The 20790-nt window shown below is 38.9% G+C and overlaps 1 protein-coding gene across 1 annotated transcript in view; it reads right to left on the bottom strand.

Moving 5' to 3' along the window:
• Window positions 1-5327: 5327 nt before the first annotated feature.
• sfrp5 (secreted frizzled-related protein 5) overlaps window positions 5328-20790 on the bottom strand; it is a 35339-nt gene continuing 19876 nt past the window's right edge. The window contains exon 3 of the mRNA XM_056470739.1: window positions 5328-6118. Within this exon, the coding sequence (XP_056326714.1) occupies window positions 5790-6118 (329 nt within the window). The 3' untranslated portion in view covers window positions 5328-5789. The remainder of the gene's footprint in view (window positions 6119-20790) is intronic.

The raw sequence follows: 20790 nt of genomic DNA, 5'->3' as shown, positions 1-20790 counted from the left end.
AACCAAGCCGGGCCGGTCATGAATTCCATCACTACCTTCACGGAGTATTTCAAAGAGGTGTTTGGACGTTCTGATGGGGAAGTAGCCGCTGGAGAGCAGCTGTATCATCTAAAGCAAGGTACTCTATCTACACAGGAATATGCTCTCCGGTTTCGCACTCTAGCAGCTGCAAGTGGATGGAATGAGAGATCGTTGTTGACCACGTACCGGCTCGGCTTGGAACCCACTCTCCGAATCCAGCTGGCCACATTAGATGATACTATGGGTCTGGAGAGATTCATCCAACATTCTCTCCGATGTTCCGATCGTCTCCGTTCCTATCAACAGGACACCATCACCCCCTCGTCTGCACTCCTCCAATCGCCTGAGTCAACAGCCTCTCCAGAACCAGAACCCATGATAATAGAGTCTGGAAGACTGACATCAGCGGAACGACAGAGGAGGCTGACCCGGGGTCTGTGTCTATACTGCGGTGTCAGTGGACACACCCGTATGGAGTGTCCCCTTCGTCCCATTCGGACTTCAGTGAGTGTATTCAGTACGAATATTGAACAATGTAAACCACTTACTACCACCGTACAAATAACTACTGCCTCTATTTCTCTCCTTGTCACAGCCCTCATCGACTCCGGGTCAGCAGGGAACTTCATCTCCCAATCCCTCTGTCGTCAACTCCACCTACGTACTGAGGCGTCCTCGCATATATACCAGATACAACCGATAACCCAGTGCACTCGATCTTCGACCCGTATCCATCGACAATGCGAAGACATCCTTCTTCAAGTGGGGTTGTTACATCAAGAGAGGATTCAATTTCTGGTTCTGGAGGGTGCAAATATGGACATCATTCTAGGGCGCCCGTGGCTGGTGAAGCACGATCCCATCATCTCTTGGGGCACAGGAGAGATAAAGAAATGGGGATCTGGATGTACACCTACCTGTTTTCCAAATCTCCCTCTTCAAGGTCGGAACCCCATTTCTTTGTTTACAACATCGGTCGAGAGTCCTCCTGAGAAGCAGTCTATCCACATTCCTAAGGAGTACAGCTCCTTTCATGATGTCTTCTGCCCCAAGAGAGCTTCCCAGCTACCGCCGCATCGGCCATGGGACTGCGCGATCGACCTAGTTCCAGATGCCCAGTTGCCAAGAGGTAGGATCTACCCGCTCTCGCTTCCAGAGAATCAGGCAATGGAAGATTACATAAGGGAGGCTCTGAGTCAGGGGTACATACGTCACTCAAAATCACCAGCCGCCTCAAGCTTCTTCTTTGTGGCCAAGAAGGACGGAGGGCTGCGTCCATGCATCGACTACAGGGTCCTAAATAACGGTACAGTAAAATACCGATATCCCCTTCCTCTGGTACCAGCCGCTTTGGAACAGCTCCGAGAAGCTAAAGTCTTCACTAAATTGGACCTCCGCAGCGCGTATAATCTGATAAGAATACGTGAGGGGGACCAATGGAAGACAGCATTCGTGACCCCTACTGGCCACTATGAATATGAGGTCATGCCTTACGGTCTGGTCAACGCCCCCTCCGTATTCCAAAACTTCATTCATGAAGTCCTCCGGGAGTTTCTTCACCACTTTGTAATAGTGTACATAGATGACATCCTCATTTACTCCCGGAGTGAGGCCGAACATCGCCAACACGTTGCGGAGGTCCTACACACATTGAGAGAACATCACCTCTACCTCAAAGCGGAGAAATGCTCATTCCACCAGAAGGTCGATTCATTTCTTGGGATACATCATTGACCAAACCGGTATACGTATGGATGGGAAGAAAATTGAGGCTGTTCTATCCTGGTCAGAACCCACTTCCATTAAGGAGCTCCAGAGGTTTCTTGGGTTTGCTAACTTTTATAGACGGTTTATCAAGGACTACAGCAGGATTACATCACCTCTCACTAATCTCCTCAAGGGTAAACCCAAAGGACTGGAGTGGACCAAAGAAGCAGCCGCAGCCTTCCGCCTTCTTAAGAAGGAGTTCACAAGGGCCCCACTCCTGACTCATCCTGACCCAAATCTTCCTTTCGTGGTGGAAGTGGACGCATCCACCACCGGCGTCGGGGCAGTATTATCCCAACATCATGATACACCGCCCCGACTGCATCCCTGTGCCTATTTCTCTCGGAAGTTGAGCCCGGCGGAGCAGAATTACAGCATAGGAGACAGGGAGCTTCTAGCAATCAAGCTAGCCTTGGAGGAGTGGCGTCACTGGTTGGAGGGAGCCAAACATCCGTTCCAGGTGATCACAGATCACAAAAACCTCCAATATATCAAAGAGGCCAAGAGACTATGTCCACGTCAAGCCAGATGGTCACTTTTCTTCTCACGTTTTGATTTCTCCATTTCCTATCGTCCAGGACCCAAGAATCTAAGAGCAGACGCTCTCTCTCGTTTACACGAGCATCACGATCATGAAGAACTCCCAACGAAGATTCTTCCCGAACACATCTCCATTTGTCCGATCACCTGGAACGCTCCTCCAGTCGTTGCCACTCCGGAAGCCCCTGCTCCGCCGGGATGCCCTCCTCATCGGCAGTTCATACCACCTGAACACCGGGTAGATCTGATCCACTCCTTACATACCTCGCTAGGCACTGGACATCCAGGGATCAACAATACTCTCTCGCTAGTATCCCAACGATTCTGGTGGCCAAACATGGCAAGGGATGTGAGGCAATATGTTCAGGGCTGTAAGGACTGTGCCCAATCCAAGAGCCCACGTCATCTACCCGCTGGAAAGCTCCATCCCTTGCCGATTCCGAACCGTCCCTGGTCACACCTAGGAGTGGACTTTATCACTGACCTCCCCTCGTCAGAAGGTAATACCTGTATTCTAGTCATCGTAGATAGATTCTCAAAGTTTGTCAAACTAATCCCTCTGAAAGGTCTTCCCACAGCCTTTGAAACAGCCGACAATATCTTTAATCAAGTCTTCAGGTCATTTGGTATTCCAGAAGATATTGTGTCGGACAGAGGTCCACAGTTCATCTCACGTCTATGGAAAGCCTTCTTCAAGCTCCTAGGTGTGGCCGTCAGCCTCTCTTCTGGATATCATCCCCAAACCAACGGGCAGACAGAGAGGAAGATTCAGGAGGTGGGACGGTTCCTGAGGACCTTCTGCAGTGGTCACCAGAGCTCCTGGAGCCAGTATTTGGGCTGGGCAGAATATGCCCAAAATTCACTGCGGCAACCCTCCACCGGACTCACGCCATTCCAGTGCGTCCTGGGCTTCCAACCACCGCTCTTTCCCTGGGATGGCGAACCATCGGATGTCCCCGCAGTGGATCACTGGTTCCGGGAGAGCGAGAGAGTCTGGGACGAGGCTCATCAACATCTGCAGAGGGCAGTCCGTCGAAGCAAGGTAACCGCCGATAGAAGAAGGTCTGAAGAACCCAGATACACACCCGGACAAAAGGTGTGGCTATCCACCCGGGACATACGCATGCGACTGCCCTCTCGCAAGTTAAGTCCCCGATTTGTTGGTCCCTTCACCATCGTGGAACAGGTTAACCCCGTCACCTACAAACTACAATTACCCTCTCACTACCGTATTCACCCTACATTCCACGTATCACTCCTGAAACCCTATCACGATCCTGTTCTTCCCTCCACAGAGCCTGACCACGAAGAGGAACCCCCCTCCTCCACTGCTCCTAGAAGAAGGAGCCGTCTACGCAGTGAAGGAGATCTTGCGTTCCCGACGTCGTGGTGGCCAGTTGGAGTACCTGGTGGACTGGGAAGGGTACGGCCCCGAAGAAAGGACATGGGTTCCCAGAGCTGATATTCTCGATCCTAGTCTCATGGTGGAGTTTCATGAGAGCCACCCTGAGTTCCCAGCGCCTAGAGGCAGAGGGAGACCACCACGGCGTCGGAGGTGTCGGCCCTCAGGAGCGGGCCCTGGGGAGGGGGGTACTGTCACGGATTGGTCAGGCTCTCACGATCCCCACTCACGAAGATCACCATCACCTGACTTCTAATGAGCACACAGCTGCATCACATTCACGAGCACCAGATAAAAGCACAGCACTCCAGTCGCTCATTGTCCGGGCTCGTCTCGACGAAGCGGACAACTGAGCGACCACTCAGCGTAGTCATCCTCAGCTAAAACAAACGCTTTACTTACCTGTTCTCTTTGTATTCCTCCTAGTCTTCCTGGTCCACCCGAATCGTCCTGTCTTCCAGTCCTTCCAAGTCTGTGTCATCCTCTGTCAGCTGTATCTGGTGTGTGCTGTCCATCCTCGTGTATTCCTGTTACCCCAGCCACGGAGGAAAAGACCCCAACATCATTCCTGATCCTCCTGGCTATCCTTCATGTGCTCCTTGTTGTCATTTAATAAACACCCTAACGTTTCCTTACCTCTGTCTCCTGTCCGCTTCATAACAATTATAGGAGCCTGATAGAAATGCTCATTTACAAGAAAAGAGGTCTGATGATTTAGAGGGTTTGCATCTCTGAACTCTTCATGTGTACATTACCTTTTCCCTACGTCATTTCATTTCATTACACATAACTTTATTTGTAAACTGATTAGATTTGTTTTATTTGCACATATGCATTTCTTTGGTTATTATCAACATCCAGTGTAAATTTCAAGTCAACAGTACCTTTAGAAATATGTTTTTTGAGGAAAATGGTGACGCGTTCAATACTTATTTTCCGGCTATATATAGATTTGCCTATGTATGATTATAATTTTGATTAATCTTTTAATTTTGGGAGTGCACATCCCAATCATTAAATCATTAATTGCTTTAGATTTGACTGCAAAAAAAACTATACAAATCAGTCTACAGTTTTCATAAACCTCTCAGTTTGATGGATGAAACCCTAATGTTTTGTAAACTTTGTTATAAGCTTTTCACACATTGCCAGTAAATAAAATAATTTATCTTTTTTTTTTTAATTATACCTTAAAAAGTTTCCAAATTTTTGATTAAACAGAACTAGCTCAGTTAAATTTTATCCTTTATTACAGTCAGATGAAATGTTGGAAGGCTCTTTTCATACCATGTACTGTACGTAGGTTTGTAGCAATATATAATACCTTTAGTAAAAAAGAAAACACAGTTGCATACTGTATAGAAAGCAGAATAGAAACACCTCACCAACCAAATTGCTCGAACGAGTCCACAGTCTGTCATAAGCTCGACCGATATGATATTGTCCAGACTTGCTCGCAGGCCTGCGGTTGATGTATTTGGGCTGCCGTCCTGACCGACACTTTTCAATCCATCAGCTTTCTTACCTCCCAAGATTCAAGCCACAACCCGAGTTATGTCCCAATCTGGTGCTAATGATCACGATTGTGTCAATGTGGTATATAATAAAAACTTTTTATTCCTTATCTACAAAATAGAAGATACAAATAATAACCAGTTGGCACCATGTTTGCTCTTTTTCACTCGTTTAAATGGAATCTGGCCACTGAAATCAAATATGTGCTCATTAACTTTAAAGCTTTTGTTCACAATTTTCTTTCTCAAGTTGATTGAAAGGGTTGTCAGTGTCTTTCCGAAAAAAAGCCTGTACTCTGAACCAGGAAAGTTTTCCTAAAATATATGCATGAGTATCGTAAGTGTGCTGATTGCTTCATAAACAATAACTTTTTGTGCAGATACAGTTGCCAACAGAACGTAGCTGTACTTGATGATGGATTAAGTCCTAAGCAGTTTCCAAAAGCCATTTCTTGAGTAATAAAATACATCTGTACTAATGGTCGGAATTAGGCATGGATACAGTCTCTGAAAGAGTTATTGGAGGACCACCAAAGAGTCATTGGTCACTGGAAGACACTGTGATAGGTGGGACACTGCTGAGACTTGATGTATTTAATGGCGAACTTGAGTTCCTTGCTCTTTTTGTCCCATTTGTGGATGGACATGAGCAGTAGCTGTTGGTCTACTTTGCGGCCCATGATGAGGAAGTTGCTCCCAAGGTTGTCCAGTTGTGAGCAGGGGCAGTTGGCTCCGTTCTTGATGTATAGAGTGAGCTTCTTGAGGTCTTTCTTTCTCAGTATTCCCATCTTCAGAACCTTCTTCTTCTTTTGCGCTGCGATAAGCTTGCGGTCGCCTTTTTCCTTTTTCGCCTCTTTAATTTTCATCTTGAGTGCTGTAGATAGAACAAGAGATTGAAATGATATCGGATCAAGGACATATTGTTGATTAATCTAACAGCCAATCATAGAAAAGAAAAAAACATTCAACAGCTAATGAATGCTTCTAATTGTACTAGATGTTCTTTTGTGCAGGTTTGTATATGACAAAAATATTAACACATAATATTTAGTGGTAATTTAGTTAAAAATTTAACCGTAAACTATAATTTAGCCTAAATTCTGACAGCAGTTTTAATCATCGAACCATTAAACATATTTATGTTAAAATTATCTATTAATTATCTATCTCAGTGCTTCTCAAACTGTAGTACCACTAGTGGTACGTGAAATACTGAATAATGAAAGAAAAATAATAACACACTTTTAATCCTTTGACACGAACGATTACACTGATTTGATCAGCAACGGCTGTTCCCTAAAGCGTACAATCACATTGGTGTGCTAAGAATGTTTAATTTGGTTCATCGCATCATCAGATACTAAATATCAACTGTCTTTGGCGCACAGCCAGTGAAAGAGGTGTGCGGCACTTGCAGATACACACTAGAGGAGTACTTTTGCACTTTTTCCAGTGCTGTTGTGTTGGTATTTCAGTCATTTCAAACTCAGGAATCTCCCCATGCTGCATCATTGGTAAAATAATGATCATAAATGCATTAAATGTGTGTTTGTAGTTGTGTAAAATAATGCCTGTTTTCGATATATAAAGTTATTTGTTTTGTAAAGCAGCGTGGCTTTTAATTCATTTGTTACCTCAGATTTAGGCTAATTTATTTGGATGTGATTCAAATGTCATGGGACACAGAAGTAGACTTAAGCTCTTTGCCTTGCTTGAAGCTTGTTGTGCGGCTAACACAGAGTCCACGGTCCATTGAAGATGAGCTCTCAAAATGGCGGAAATTCCGGACATTTAAATGGATAAATCGCGTATGAATTGGTCAAGCAGTGTATTTATGCATATAATCACTCACTTTTCTGACCAGTACTGTAAAGGATACGCAGTAAGCAGATCAACTTTCTAATTTAAATATGTAATTCCAAATCATTTATTTTAAAATACAAGTTAATGTTTAGATTTCAAAGAAATAGAAATATGTCATGTGTGCATGCAACATATTTTAAAATTGATCAAAAACGGTTTATATATGAATATGATGACGTATAGCCTGTATTTATGGGGTCCAAGCAACATTTCCACATTTGATGAATAGGTTACTATTTGTTAATACTTTACATTTAAGTACAGCAGTTTTCTTTTTACTTTAAGAGCAGTAGCCTACCGTTTTTAATTAACGTTTTAAAGCACATTTTAAACTTTGACTTTTTATTTATTTTTGTATTAACACAGTACAGTGTTAATGTTCAAACTATTTATAATGTTTAAAGTGGCTGACAATGATAAATATTCTTAATAATAGGAATTAGTCTGCCTTGTCATTATGGTGGTACTTGGAGAGAATTTGATTTCTGAGGTGGTACTTGATGAAAAAAGTTTGAGAACCACTAATCTAACTTATATAATTATATCTATATTCTTGACTGGTTTTGAAATGTGTAAAAAAAATGTGTAAGGTATAATCAATGGCTTGCCATGCGTTAGGGATTTTAATACATGACATGGAGGTGAAGGACCACAAGACGAGCTAGCAGAGTCCTGACTGCCTGGAGCTCAGAGTCCGACATTTTTAAAGACACTCTATCCTTACACATAAACTGCTTATTTGACTTTCAAATGACTATATTCCTGTATGATTAACTCTTAAAATTTCATTTTGTGGCATAATTGATGAGTACTAATTTTAAGAATTTCCCATCTGCCATTAACCGTGTTTCCTGTGCAGCACATGTGAGTTGTTATGGTACTGTAACTACAAATGTTTGCGAGAAGCACATATTGAACTGTGAACAAAATTGACTGGAACTACCTGTGAATGAAAATTTTGGCATTATTTGTCTTTTAAAAACATGACAATATTTTTAATCAAATTGATATTGACCCTTTATGTATCTTTTAAAAATAGTTTGTTTAAATGTAGCACTTTTGTGATTGAATTCTTTAATATATCAATGAGCCCTCTGCATTTGCCCCCATGTCCCCCAAAAATGAAACATTTGTCATTGGAATGACATAAAGGAGTGTAAATATAATGACATCATTTTCATTTACAACTGAAGTATCTCTTTAAAACCTCCAAGAAGAGATCAGAGAGATTCTTCTGAAAGGTCTTGGTTCTGTGTGTCATCATTTAACTTTATCCATTGGAAAAGAAAAAAAGTGAATCTTCTCATGGGATCTTTGGTCACACTCTGGTTCTCCCATATATTTCTGCTGTCTCAAGCAACAAGAACGATCACAAAGAGCACACAGGAAGAAGCAGGGCTGTGCAGAATGCTGGGATAGTTTACACCTCCCCAGAGGAGCATCATTTAAATGTGGACGGCACTAATTGCGCTCACCCGGGAAAAGACGGAGAGTCGAACGGAAAGTTTTAAAGACAGATGTGAAAAGCGAAAATCCCTTCGGTAGCCCAGCCACATAACCAAACCTTCCTTGCTTTTTATAGTTTTTCTCCAAAAACCATCATTCTGGTAGCATATTAACCATCTTTTGGAGAATTACAGCAAGTCTTGTTTATCCAGAGAACATGTATTTTGGATGTGCACATGGATAAATTCCTCTAGAGCTTTCCTTTGTGAGTCCAGCACTGAAATCCCAGCTTTTATCTCTACAACTTTTGTTTGAACCATGTCTATTTTTTATTTTTCTTCAGAAACCATATTAATGTTTAAGGGATCAGCTCTGCTTCAAGTCCAAACATTTTTTGATCCACATTCTCTCATTCTCTTGTTTCTTACATCTTATATTATAGAAGTGGCAAATAAAGCCTATAATTGATGCGTTGTTACAGAACTCGTGCTGAAAGCTTGCTGAGAGCGCATTAATCAATGACAACATTTTGTCCCGAAGCATCTGGAGAATTTAAAAGCATTATCAGTGCAAGCTGGGCTCCTTGTCTGCTATCATAAACATTCATGCATCTCTGGAAGTGAAGGAATGTATTTTTAAAAAAGGTTCAGCTGATAAGAGTTTTAGTTCACCTGCTTGGGGATATTTGGTACTGGTATAAATCTGAGTTTGGATTTTTCTTTTAAATGTTATGAGACAAATCAGATATCAGGATTGAAACTTACGTGTATTCCACAGTCACTGGAAATTGAGTGAGAGAAAAGTTTTTAATGCATTGGGTGTAATATAACCAGCCACCTTCTTAAGTACACCTTTAATTTCATAAATAATTCCTTCTGCTTAGTCCCTTATTTATCAGGGGTTGCCACGGAATGAACCGCCAACTATTCCAGCACTTGTTTTACACAGCCGATGTCCTTCCAGTTGAAACCCAGTGCTGGGAAACCCATTCACTCGCATTTCACCTAATTCACCTGTAGCGCATGTCTTTGGACTGTGGAGGAAACCCCACACTGAAACTCCTCCTGGCCCAGCCAGGACTTGAACAAGTGACTTTCTTGCTGTGATGTGACAGTGCTAACCACTGTGCCACCTTAAGTACACCTGTTCAACTATTTATTAATGCAGATATTTAATCATATGTAAAATATGCAAAAATCAGAACAATCACATGGCAGCAACCCAATGAGCTTAGGCATGCACATGGTCAAGATAGTTTAGACGAAGCATCGGAATGGGAAGAAGTAGGATTTAAGTGACTAGATTGTAGAGATGAAGGCTGCTCTGAGTATATCAGAAACTGCTGAGCTACTGGGATTTTCATGCACAACTATCTTTAGAGTTTGCAGAAACTGATCAGAAAAAGAGACACATCCTGTGAGTGACAGCTTGTGGGTGAAAATGTCAGAGAAAAATGACCTGACTGGTTTAGTTGAAACAAAACTATAATATTAAACTGTGGCATTTGGATGGTACAGCAAACAATTTTACTATACTAAAACTGCCTACACATTCAATTCAAATCAATTCAATTCAATACATTTTGTTCTATAGCGCTTTTACAATGTAGCACATGTCAAAGTAGCTTAACATAGAAGTTCTAGTAGATTGAAACTGTCAGTAGAGTTTTCAGAGTTTAAGTTCATTTTAGTTCAGTTTAGTTCATTTCAGTGTGGTTTAATTTTCACTGTTAAAAGTCCAAACACTGAAGAGCAAATCCATCTATGCGCAGCTCCTCGACTCGCAAAACCAAGCACCAGATCTCAGTTTTAAAAAAACACCTTAGTGGTATTATGAAATATGATATTCGCATCATAATTAAGTACAATCTGCTGCAATTTTGTGATGCTGTCATGTCAAAATTGACCAAAATAGATTTGATATTTAAAATCTTTCAGTTGTGGCATAAATACAACTAAGGCAGTTCTTAAAGGGATAGTTTACCAAACAAACTGAAACACTAGCTTACTAATTATTCACACTGAAGTGGTCCTAAACCTTTATGAAGTTCTTTCTTCTGCTGAACACAAGACAATCTAGCAGCTGTTGACATCTATAGTAGAAAAAATGCAAAGGAACCCAATGGCTGCGGCTTTCCAGCAATCTTAAAATTATCTTGTGTTGTGTTCAATGCAAGAAAGAAACTTGAACAAGTTTGGAACAAGTGGAGTATGAGTAGATGAATAATGACAGAAATAAAATTTTTGGGTAAACTATCACTTTAAGTGCAGAAGGGGTTTCAACTCAGTACTACCACAATGAACACAGTGAATGGTAAGTATAGTTGTATAGGGTATTTTAGCAGTTACTTAGAGATTTTTTTGGTGGTTGCTAATGTATTTGAGTTGTGGTCTATTCAAGTTTAATTCAAGTTGATTTGTATAGCACTTTTCACAATAATTATTGTTTCAAAGCAGCTTTACAAAATGGTGCGCATTATTGCATAACAATCCAATTCGGAAAGGCTAAGGTTATTATTATTTCATTAGTTACTAATAACTTGAACCAATTAACCAGTAACTAATAGCTTTTAACGAGCGGTGCAGTGGGTAGCACTGTCGCCTCACAGCAAGAAGGTCGCTGGTTCCAGTCTCAGCTGGGTCAGTTGGCATCTGTGTGAAGTTTGCATGTTCTCCCCGTGTTCACGTGGGTTTCCTATATGCACTGTAGGTGAATTGGGTAAGCTAAATTATCCATAGTGTATCTGTGTGAATGAGAGTGTATGGATGTTTCCCCAGTTATGGGTTGCAGCTGGAAGGGCATCCGCTGCGTAAAACAAATGCTGGGTAAGTTGGGGGTTCATTCCACTGTGGCGACCCCTAATAAATAAAGGGACTAAGCCGAAAAGAAAATGAATGAATGAATAGCTTTAACAGTTAAAGTTATTACATGTACAGATGTGGCTACTGAGAATGCGTGAGTGAATGAACGTAACCACACACAGTGCTGCAGTACTGCGCGGCACAGCACAACATGGTCTAACACAAGAAAGACATGACCAGCAGGGGGAAGTTATGTAACATAGTGAACATACTGAACTGATATACTGTATCAGCCAGAGCATGTGAGCGGAGCTGAGCGGTGTGATGCTCCGCTAAGCATTCTGCTCCATGGTTGTGCACTCCACTCAGTTGCTAACTGCCCAAAGCAATTCACTCACACTCGCCGGTAAACTAATACCGCTCAGATCTTGCGCCGACATAAAATTTCTCTAGTAGGGTAACTCAAATTTTTTTGCAGCACTGCATAAAGAAACACACGTTCTCAGTAGCCATTTCTGTAAACATAGTTAACCTGCAGTTATGTAGTATATAGGTGATTTAATGGTCCATGTCACCTCTAACTATGTTAACATTTTATTTCTAAATGTGGAACCCTCTTTCGGTGTAAAAATCTTGTTGCTTAAAAAAAAAAAAAAAATAGTAGACTACTGTTGCTATGTCAGACGCTTGAACAAACAAACCAATTTTGAAGGCTTCCAGAGCTCTGTGTTTATTTACACTTTTGGGGGTAATCAGCCTTAGCATTACATAGTTATTTCTCTTTATATAGCAGAGACAATTGAGGAGGCATTAAACACAAGTCGCTTTGGACAAAAGCGTATGCCAAATGGATAAATGTCAATGTAACCTATTTAAAATATATACCACTATACAATTGCACATTAAGTCACAGATAAATTAGCATTTTACCTAAGTTCAAACTAACTGTACAGCTCACATGCCTAACCATGTAGTTCAGCTTCACAGTGTTTTTTTTTCTCTCTCAGATTCAGGTGATCGCTCATGACCCATAATGCTTGTGGGGAGTGAACACGCCTGGGCAATATCGGGGTGACAAGCCGAAACCACAAGAGCTGCTTTAAATTGCTGGCAGTAGGTCTGACAGCAGATGAAGGAAGGCAAGGAGAAAAGTGTCACCCTGAGCATTTGCAGCCTTCTTTCAGTAAGTCTCAAACCAAACCAAAACCATCGAGTAATAGACTTGCTTTAGTTTTTCGAAATAGAGACTGATAAAATTATAATGTAGTAAGCTAAAAAATATTCTAAATTGGCAAGTGGAATAAAATGGACATTGTTTTAATATAGATGATACAACAAGACTGTTGAATGCTTGATTCTGATTGGTTGATGTATATACTGTATGTATACGGCTATGCTATATATATGTGACCCTGGATGATAAAACCAGTCATGTTTCCAGTTATGTTGCATTGGTACATTTTTGCAACAGCAAAACATACATCGCCGCTGTCGCCACTGGCTTGCATGGTTCAGGATCTGTGGAGCTGCGCATCTATGGATTTGCTCTTCAGTGTTTGGACTCTCAGTAGTGATTATTAAACCACACTGAACTGAGCTAAACTGAACTTAAACACTGAAAACTGAACTGACACTGTTCCAATCTACATTGTAAAAGCACTATACAAATAAAGGTGAATTGAATTGTATGGGTAAAAATTATTCATATTTCTTTTATTGGAAAAAGGTTTTAGACTATTACAGTAAATAAAGAACATATTTAGTAAACTGGATACCGTAAATACATCAAAATCTAAATTTTTGACCAGTAAAATTCATTGCTACTGTATGTACCAAATTTAAACTACTTTAAAAATATTTTTCTGAATACTGTATATAGATTTTCTTTGCACCCTTACATTACAAATTTCTAAATAGTTGTATCTTAATATTATACAACTGTATCCTAATACAGTTATACAGCTATTGATATCCTAATATTGTCCTGTCCTAAAAAAACTAAACCATCAGCGGAAAGTTTATTTATTTAATTTCATATTTAAACATTTCAAAAAGACACTTATGACTGGTTTTGTGGTACAGAGTCACATATGAGGTGTTTACCATATTAGTCCCATATCACTTTGGCAAATGATTTTAGTTGTGTTGAAGGTCATTACAGCCTACAACATTGCAAGAGCCAAAATAAACAAGACACAAACATTTGGTTAAACATTTTCTATTTACTGCAAAAATAAGTTCAAGGCACTCGAAAAATGTGGTAAATAATAATAAAAAGCGGTTATTGATTGCACCTACGCATTTCAGCAAACACTTGTCTTTATCAGGGTAACCAAGATTAGGTACGTCTGGAGTTTCTTTTGAACACTATGGGCACTTGACTTATTAGAATATCTAAACAATACTAAAAAATAATATATTGAAGACAAAGTCAACTCAACAATTATTATGAATTCAGCAATGAGAGAAAAAACAATAATGAAAATAAAATAAAAAAGATGATGAGTGTTACACAACATATTTCTCAAATAATACAAAGTTAATGTGTATAGAATGAAACCACAAAAATAGGCATATATATGAGCAAATAAAAAAAAGTATAGTGTACAAATAAATGTATCTGTCCATTTACCATTTTAATATCTATGGTCTCTTATTCTTAAACTCTTAATTTCTTCTCAGACAAAATCCTGACAAATTTAAAAAATGACATCTGAACAATGTACTGTATTTACAGTAAGTTTCTATTACAGTAAGTTTTATTAAACTGTAATAAATGAATTATTCTTTACATTCCTACAATAAGTAATTTCTTCTGTTTTTTTTAACTGAACTGCTTTACCATTTTAGCCTAGTCTGTGAAAGCTATTAAAATGCCACACCAGCATTACCGCTGAAGTCATTCTGGAGAATTTTAGCAACATTTATAATGTTAAATCATACATATGCACTGTATATGCAATTAGCCAAGCCACTGTAATGCTGTGATTATCATTGGATTATGTTCAACTCAAAGGATTGTCAGTGCAGTGCAGTGATGAATCTCTAAAGAAAAGACTCCCTATTGGTGTTCTTTATCCTAATCAGGCCTTCTTTAAATAATGTGATTAAAGATAATTCATTTTCAGGCTGCTCAATATTACCATTAGTGGAAATAAGGTGAGTCAGAAGCACTGAGATCATATAGGTTATGTTTTGTCTTAAAAATCTCCTTTAAAATGGTGCTTATATATATTTAATATTAATACAAAATAAGAAATTCTGTTTAATGTCCTGCTCTTGTTTTCCTATGTAATGGCAGTGAATAACATCCACCAATAAGCTATAAAAAAGATTAAAATATATATCAGTGTTTCTCAACCATGTTCCTGGAGGACCACCAACACTGCATGTTTTGGATGTCACACTCATTGCAGTGAAATATGAAATTAATAGAATTAATATGTCTCAAATCATAGTATGTTGAAAAGAGTATGTAAAAGGTTCCTGTATGGTTTATAATTTCCAGGAAAAATTTGAAGTGTAGAACTGTCTATACTCTAACCACCGATGTTGCCCACAGTACATTGCGCGTTGGATGGTAATTCAATTAGAATGACAAACGTGGGAGAAAAATTTAAATAAACTACAAACGGGATGGTCGAGCAAGACCAAATGTCTAGTAGAGAGGCTTAATGATCTGTTAACGAGGAAGTAGTATGTTCCAAAGCTTGCATACTCTTCTGTTACACTCAAATGTATGTATTTTTCCTTCACAAAAAAAGTGCATACTTTTAGGGCGTAGTATACGTAAGTATGCAAATAGGGACGCAGCAAGGGTCTTTCAGTCTCTGCTAATGAGCTGTTGATCTGAATCAGGTGTGTTTAATTAATGAGACACGGAAAATGTGCAGAGCTGGTGGTCTTTAAGGAACATGGTTGAGAAACACTACAATATATCATATGATACAGTTTGGTGAAAAACTGTACTATATACCCCATCATTTAAACAGCTTCATATTGTTTCTGAAATGTATGATTTTTTTTTTCTCTGAACACAAAAGATGAAGTTGTGGGGCTAGAATCTAAAATGCACTGAAGTTTTATAGACAAAAAAAAACATGTTTTACTTTATTGCTTTACAATGTGATAAGACACATCCTTCTGCCTTAAAGAAAATTAATCGCACATGCACACACATACTTGCAGTTAAAGTCAGAATTATTAGCCCCACTTGGAATTTGTTTTTCTTTTTTAAATATTTCCCAAATGATGTTTAACAAAGCAAGGTAATTTTCACAGTATGTCTGATAATATTTTTCCTTCTTGAGAAAGTCTTATTTGTTTTATTTCAGCTGGAATAAAAGCAGTTTAAAAATTTTTAAAACCATTTTAAGGTCAAAATTATTAGCTCCTTTAAGCAATTTTTTTAATACCCTAACCTGCCTAGTTAACCTAATTAACCTAGTTAAGCCTTTAAATGTCACTTTAAACTGTATAGAAGTGTCTTGAAAAATATCTTGTAAAATATTATTTACTGTCATCATGGCAGAGATAAAATAAATCAGTTATTAGAAATTAGTTATTAAAACTATTATGTTTAGAAATGTGTTGAAAAAATCTCTGTTAAACAGAAATTGGAGAAAAAAATGAGGGGTGCTAGTAATTCTGACTTCAACTGTATATGGTTTAAAAGGACTCAATTGGCACGTAATGTATTTTATACTCTAAAATAATGTATATATAAATGGCTTACCCTACCCCTAATCCCGACCTTCACAGGACACCTGTAGCACACTTTAAATGTCAAAAGACCCAGCTAAGTATGATTTTAAAGTGTTTAAAATTATGAAGACACTAGGTATGTCTGCGTAAACCACATCAATACAGTACTACTTGGTCTTACCCATTTCTTTCTATATATATATATAAATATATATATTTTAGTGTCCTCATAAACTACACAAACAAGTACACACACACACACACACACACACACACACAACTATATTTATAGTTGGCAGCTAGCTCTACATAACTCTATACTGTCAGTAAGCACCATCTTTTGGATGAGACGTTAAACTCGGATCCTGACTCAGATCCCGGTTGGTAATAATCCCAGGATGTCCTTTGAAAAAGAGTACGGGTGTGTCCCCAGTATTCTGGCCAAATTTGCCCACTGGCCTCTGTCTATCATGGCCTCCTAACCATCCCCATAACATGCGCTTTAAATCAAACCTAATCACTTTTATTGTCACATCATCAGCAGCACATGTGCTATGATAAGAGATAAATACGGTCAGTACAGAATAATTAAATACGTAAAAGGAAAACACACATTACACAAATACCACTTTATTAGGTACACCTTACTAGTACTGGGTTGGACTCACTTTTGCCTTTAGAACTGGCTTAATCCTTCGTGGCATAGATTCAACAAGGTACTGTATTCCTTAGAGATTTTGGTCCATATTGACATGACACAGTTGCTGCAGATTTGTCGGCTGCACATCCATGATATGATCTCCCGTTCCACCACATCCCAAAGGTGCTCTATTGGATTGAGTTCTGGTGACTGTGGAGGCCATTTGAGTACAGTGAACTCATTATTATGTTCAAGAAACCAGTCTGAGATGATGCTTTCAAGGTGTTGATGCCAAATTCTGATCCTACCATCCAAATGTCGCAGCAGAAATCAAGACTCATCAGACCAGGCAACGTTTTTCCCATCTTCTATTGTCCAGTTTTGGTGAGCCTGTGCGAATTATAGCCTCAGTTTCCTTTTCTTAGCTGACAAGAGTGGCACTCGATGTAGTCTTCTGCTGCTGTAGCCCATCCGTCCCAAGGCTGGACGTATTGTGTGTTTGGAGATGTTCTTCTGCATACTTCAGTTGTAACGAGTGGTTATTTGAGTTACTGTTGCCTTTCTATCAGCTCAAACCAGTCTGGCCATTCTCCTCTGACCTCTGGCGTTTAAAAAAAGGCATTTGCGCCTACAGAACTGCCGCTCACTAGATATTTTCTCTTTTTCTGACCATTCTCTGTCAACCCTAGAGATGGTTGTGCATGAAAATCCCAGTAGATCAGCAGTTTCTGAAATACTCAGAGCAGCCTGTCTGGCACTAAAAACCATGCCACATTCAAGGTCACTTAAATCACCTTTCTTCCCCATACTGATGCTCAGTTTGAACTACAGCAGATCATCTTGACCATGTCTACATGCCTAAATGCATTGAGTTGCTGACATGTGATTGGCTGATTAGAAATTTGCATTAACAAGAAGTTGGACAGGTGTACCTAATAAAGTGGCCAGTGAGTGTAAAGAAACAAATAGACATGTACACAGTCAAAAAGGTGTGCACATAGTTTGACTGTTGGAGGATGATTATTGTAGGCAGTATTTCTCATTATAAATGTAAGGAATTATCAAAAGGTGTGCACATGTAAACAGTTTGACTGTTGGAGGACGATTACTGTAGGCAGTATTTATCTTTATACATGTAAAGAATTATCATTATTTTCAGGACTCTACAGTAGAAGAGATATTGTATCTCAGCAGGACCTTCTGGGTTAAATAAGTAAATAAAACAACAGTAGATTTTTTTCTTTTAGGTAAAGACACAATAAATAAACAATAAATCAGATATAAACAAAACTGAGCTAGTTAAAATCTCAAAACCAAACTATAAAACAATGCATTTTAACATCTCTATATAGCACATTGAAAGCATTGTACTCAGAGCCAATAAATACACTCTAGTGAAGAGTTCTACACATGCAAAAACCTTAAGCGATTTGACCTAAAACCAAATGTGCTGCTGTCCGCTATGTGTTGACACACTGATTGCTGTTACATTGTAGAAACCAGCCGCCACATCCAAGTAAGACTAACAGACTGCACTATTAAACTCACTATCATAATAAACTGTGCAGCTTTAGTCAACAAACAAGAAGTCATGTGGCCATATACCAGTGAAATGAAGTGAGATAGAGATCGGGGGAAGACATGAATCAGGCGGTAATATCCTGTCGTGCATTATGCTTTCAGTATGTGGAGTATTAGATCTCAACAACCAGATTTTACTTGTATTTTCTTATTTTTTTCAAACATTATAACTGAATGTCTGGACTTTTTGACTGTAACGTGCAGAATCTAAAACACAGAGCACTCATACTACTACTAACAATATTTTCTGATGTCATCTGTCTTAGTTATTAAGGAAAATAGTTGCAAATCCAAGAGAAACAGGCCTCACAGCCAAAGATAAGTCAGGCATATGTGTGACTCTACTGTGCTGTAATCCTCTGCTCTCTATAGGGATGGCTTTTCCAATGACTTCTAAACTTGAAAGTCTTTTATTCGATGCCAGAGACTCATTCTGGAGATTCACCTTTGACAGATCAATGGAACTCTGGTCTGAATGCATCACTTTAAATGAGCCATAAAGAATCCAAAACTATTAAAACAGGAATCTTCCAGCACTAATCTTTAAAACTGTTGTCCATTCCATATGAATGCTTACATGTGTCCAGTGTTTTGTCATTCTGCTGCAATTAGATATGCAGAGTTTTTAGCATAAGAACTTTCATTCTCCAAAAGTCATTTCAAACTGGTCTGACTCAGGTTGCTGTTTCTTTTCCAACTGATCTTAATTTTGGTATTCTCAAAATTGACCTCCAAAAAAATCTGAAAAGACCCATTGACTTAACATTGGGTCAAATGTTGTGAGCTCATAACTCTGCATCAGACTGTCCTACAGACTTGAGAATAGCATCATTTAACCCAGTCTAGCCAGCAGCCAATCGCTGATAACCTTTAAACTTACTAGCCATGCCCTAAGAACCACTTACAGCACCCTAGCAACTGTTCCATAGCTGTTCTAACACATGCTAATAATTCTAATGTGCTGACATGCTAATCTTGCTAGAAATATGCTAGCAACATACTAGTGACATGCTGTTCATGCTAATTCATGCTAAAACATGGTGATTCATGCTAGAAACATGCTGATTCATCTTAAAATCGTGCTAGTTACATGTTAATTCATACTAGGATAATGCTAACATTCTAATTCATGTTAGAAAAATGTTGATTCATGCTAAAATCATGCTAGTTACATTATAATTCATGCTAGGATCATGCTAAAAACATGCTTATTCATGTTAGAATCATGCTGATTTATGATAAAATTGTGCTAGTTACATGCTAATTCATGCTATGATCATGCTAACAACATGCTAATTCATATTAGAAACATGCTGATTCATGCTAAAATCATGCTAGTTACATTCAAACCCATGCTAGAATCATATTAACAACAAGTTAATTCATGTTATAAACATGCTAGCAACATGCACATTCATGTTGGAATCATGCTAACAAAATGTTAATTCCTGGTAGAGACATTTTAACAACATGGTAATCCCTGCTGGAGTCATGTTAACAACATGCTAATTCATGCAAGAATCATGATAGCAACATGCTAGTCAATTTTAGAAACATGCTAATGAATGGGTCTGAAACCACATACTTCAATACTATATAGTACGCTAAAATAAGTTTGCGAGCTGAGTAGTGTGTCATTTCATAGTATTCATAGAATTCGAAAATCCGTATGCAAGAAATACCCGGATGACTTCCTTCTGGCGAGATTGTGAAGTGCGTATCCCATGCATGCTGTGCTATCCCATGATGCCCCATAAGAGAATTCATGAATGGGAGTGAAGTGACACAACTCACAAGGGTAGGTCATGTAATTGTGACAAAATGGTGGATGTAGTATGTCCGAATTTCATTCATATGGCTCACATTTACTGTATAGAATGTACTTTTCTAATGGCCGAGTAGTACATTTAAATTGAAATGCATCTGAGTAGAAGGCAGATTCGGAAGCAGCCATGCAAATTCATGCTAGAAACATCTTAGCAGCATGCTAATTCAAACAAGAAACATGCTAACAGCATGCTAATTCATATTGCAAACATGGAAACAACATGCTAGTTGATGTTGGATTCATGCTAACAACATGTTAATTCATGCTAGAATCATGCTAACAACATGCTAAATTATGTTAGAATAATGCTAATTTGTGCTGGAATCATGCTAACAGCATGCTAATTAATCTTGAAAACATGGTAACAGTATGCCAATTCATGCTATAATCATGCTAATTCATGATAGAATCATGCTAATTCCTGATAGAATTGTGCTAACGACATGCTAATTCATGCTTTATAATGTAATTTTGTTTGTTGTTGTTGCTTTTAGCTAACTTGATACTTTTTCAAACTAAATAAACCACTTCCAACAGGCTTTCTCAAGACACCATAAAGTTTGTCTGAGAACTTTTCTAGTTTGATGTTAGCATGTTTAACAAAAGTAAAGTCACTTTCACTATTTGTATAGTCAAACTAGCTCAAAATACTTAAATTGTGTACAATATATCTTGTGTGTTGA

The sequence above is a fragment of the Danio aesculapii genome, chromosome 13 (assembly GCF_903798145.1).
Source record: "Danio aesculapii chromosome 13, fDanAes4.1, whole genome shotgun sequence".
In the NCBI taxonomy this organism is placed as follows: Eukaryota; Metazoa; Chordata; class Actinopteri; order Cypriniformes; family Danionidae; genus Danio; species Danio aesculapii.
The sequence above is the reverse complement of the archived record's forward strand: the minus strand, read 5'-3'. Positions and strand labels throughout refer to the sequence as shown.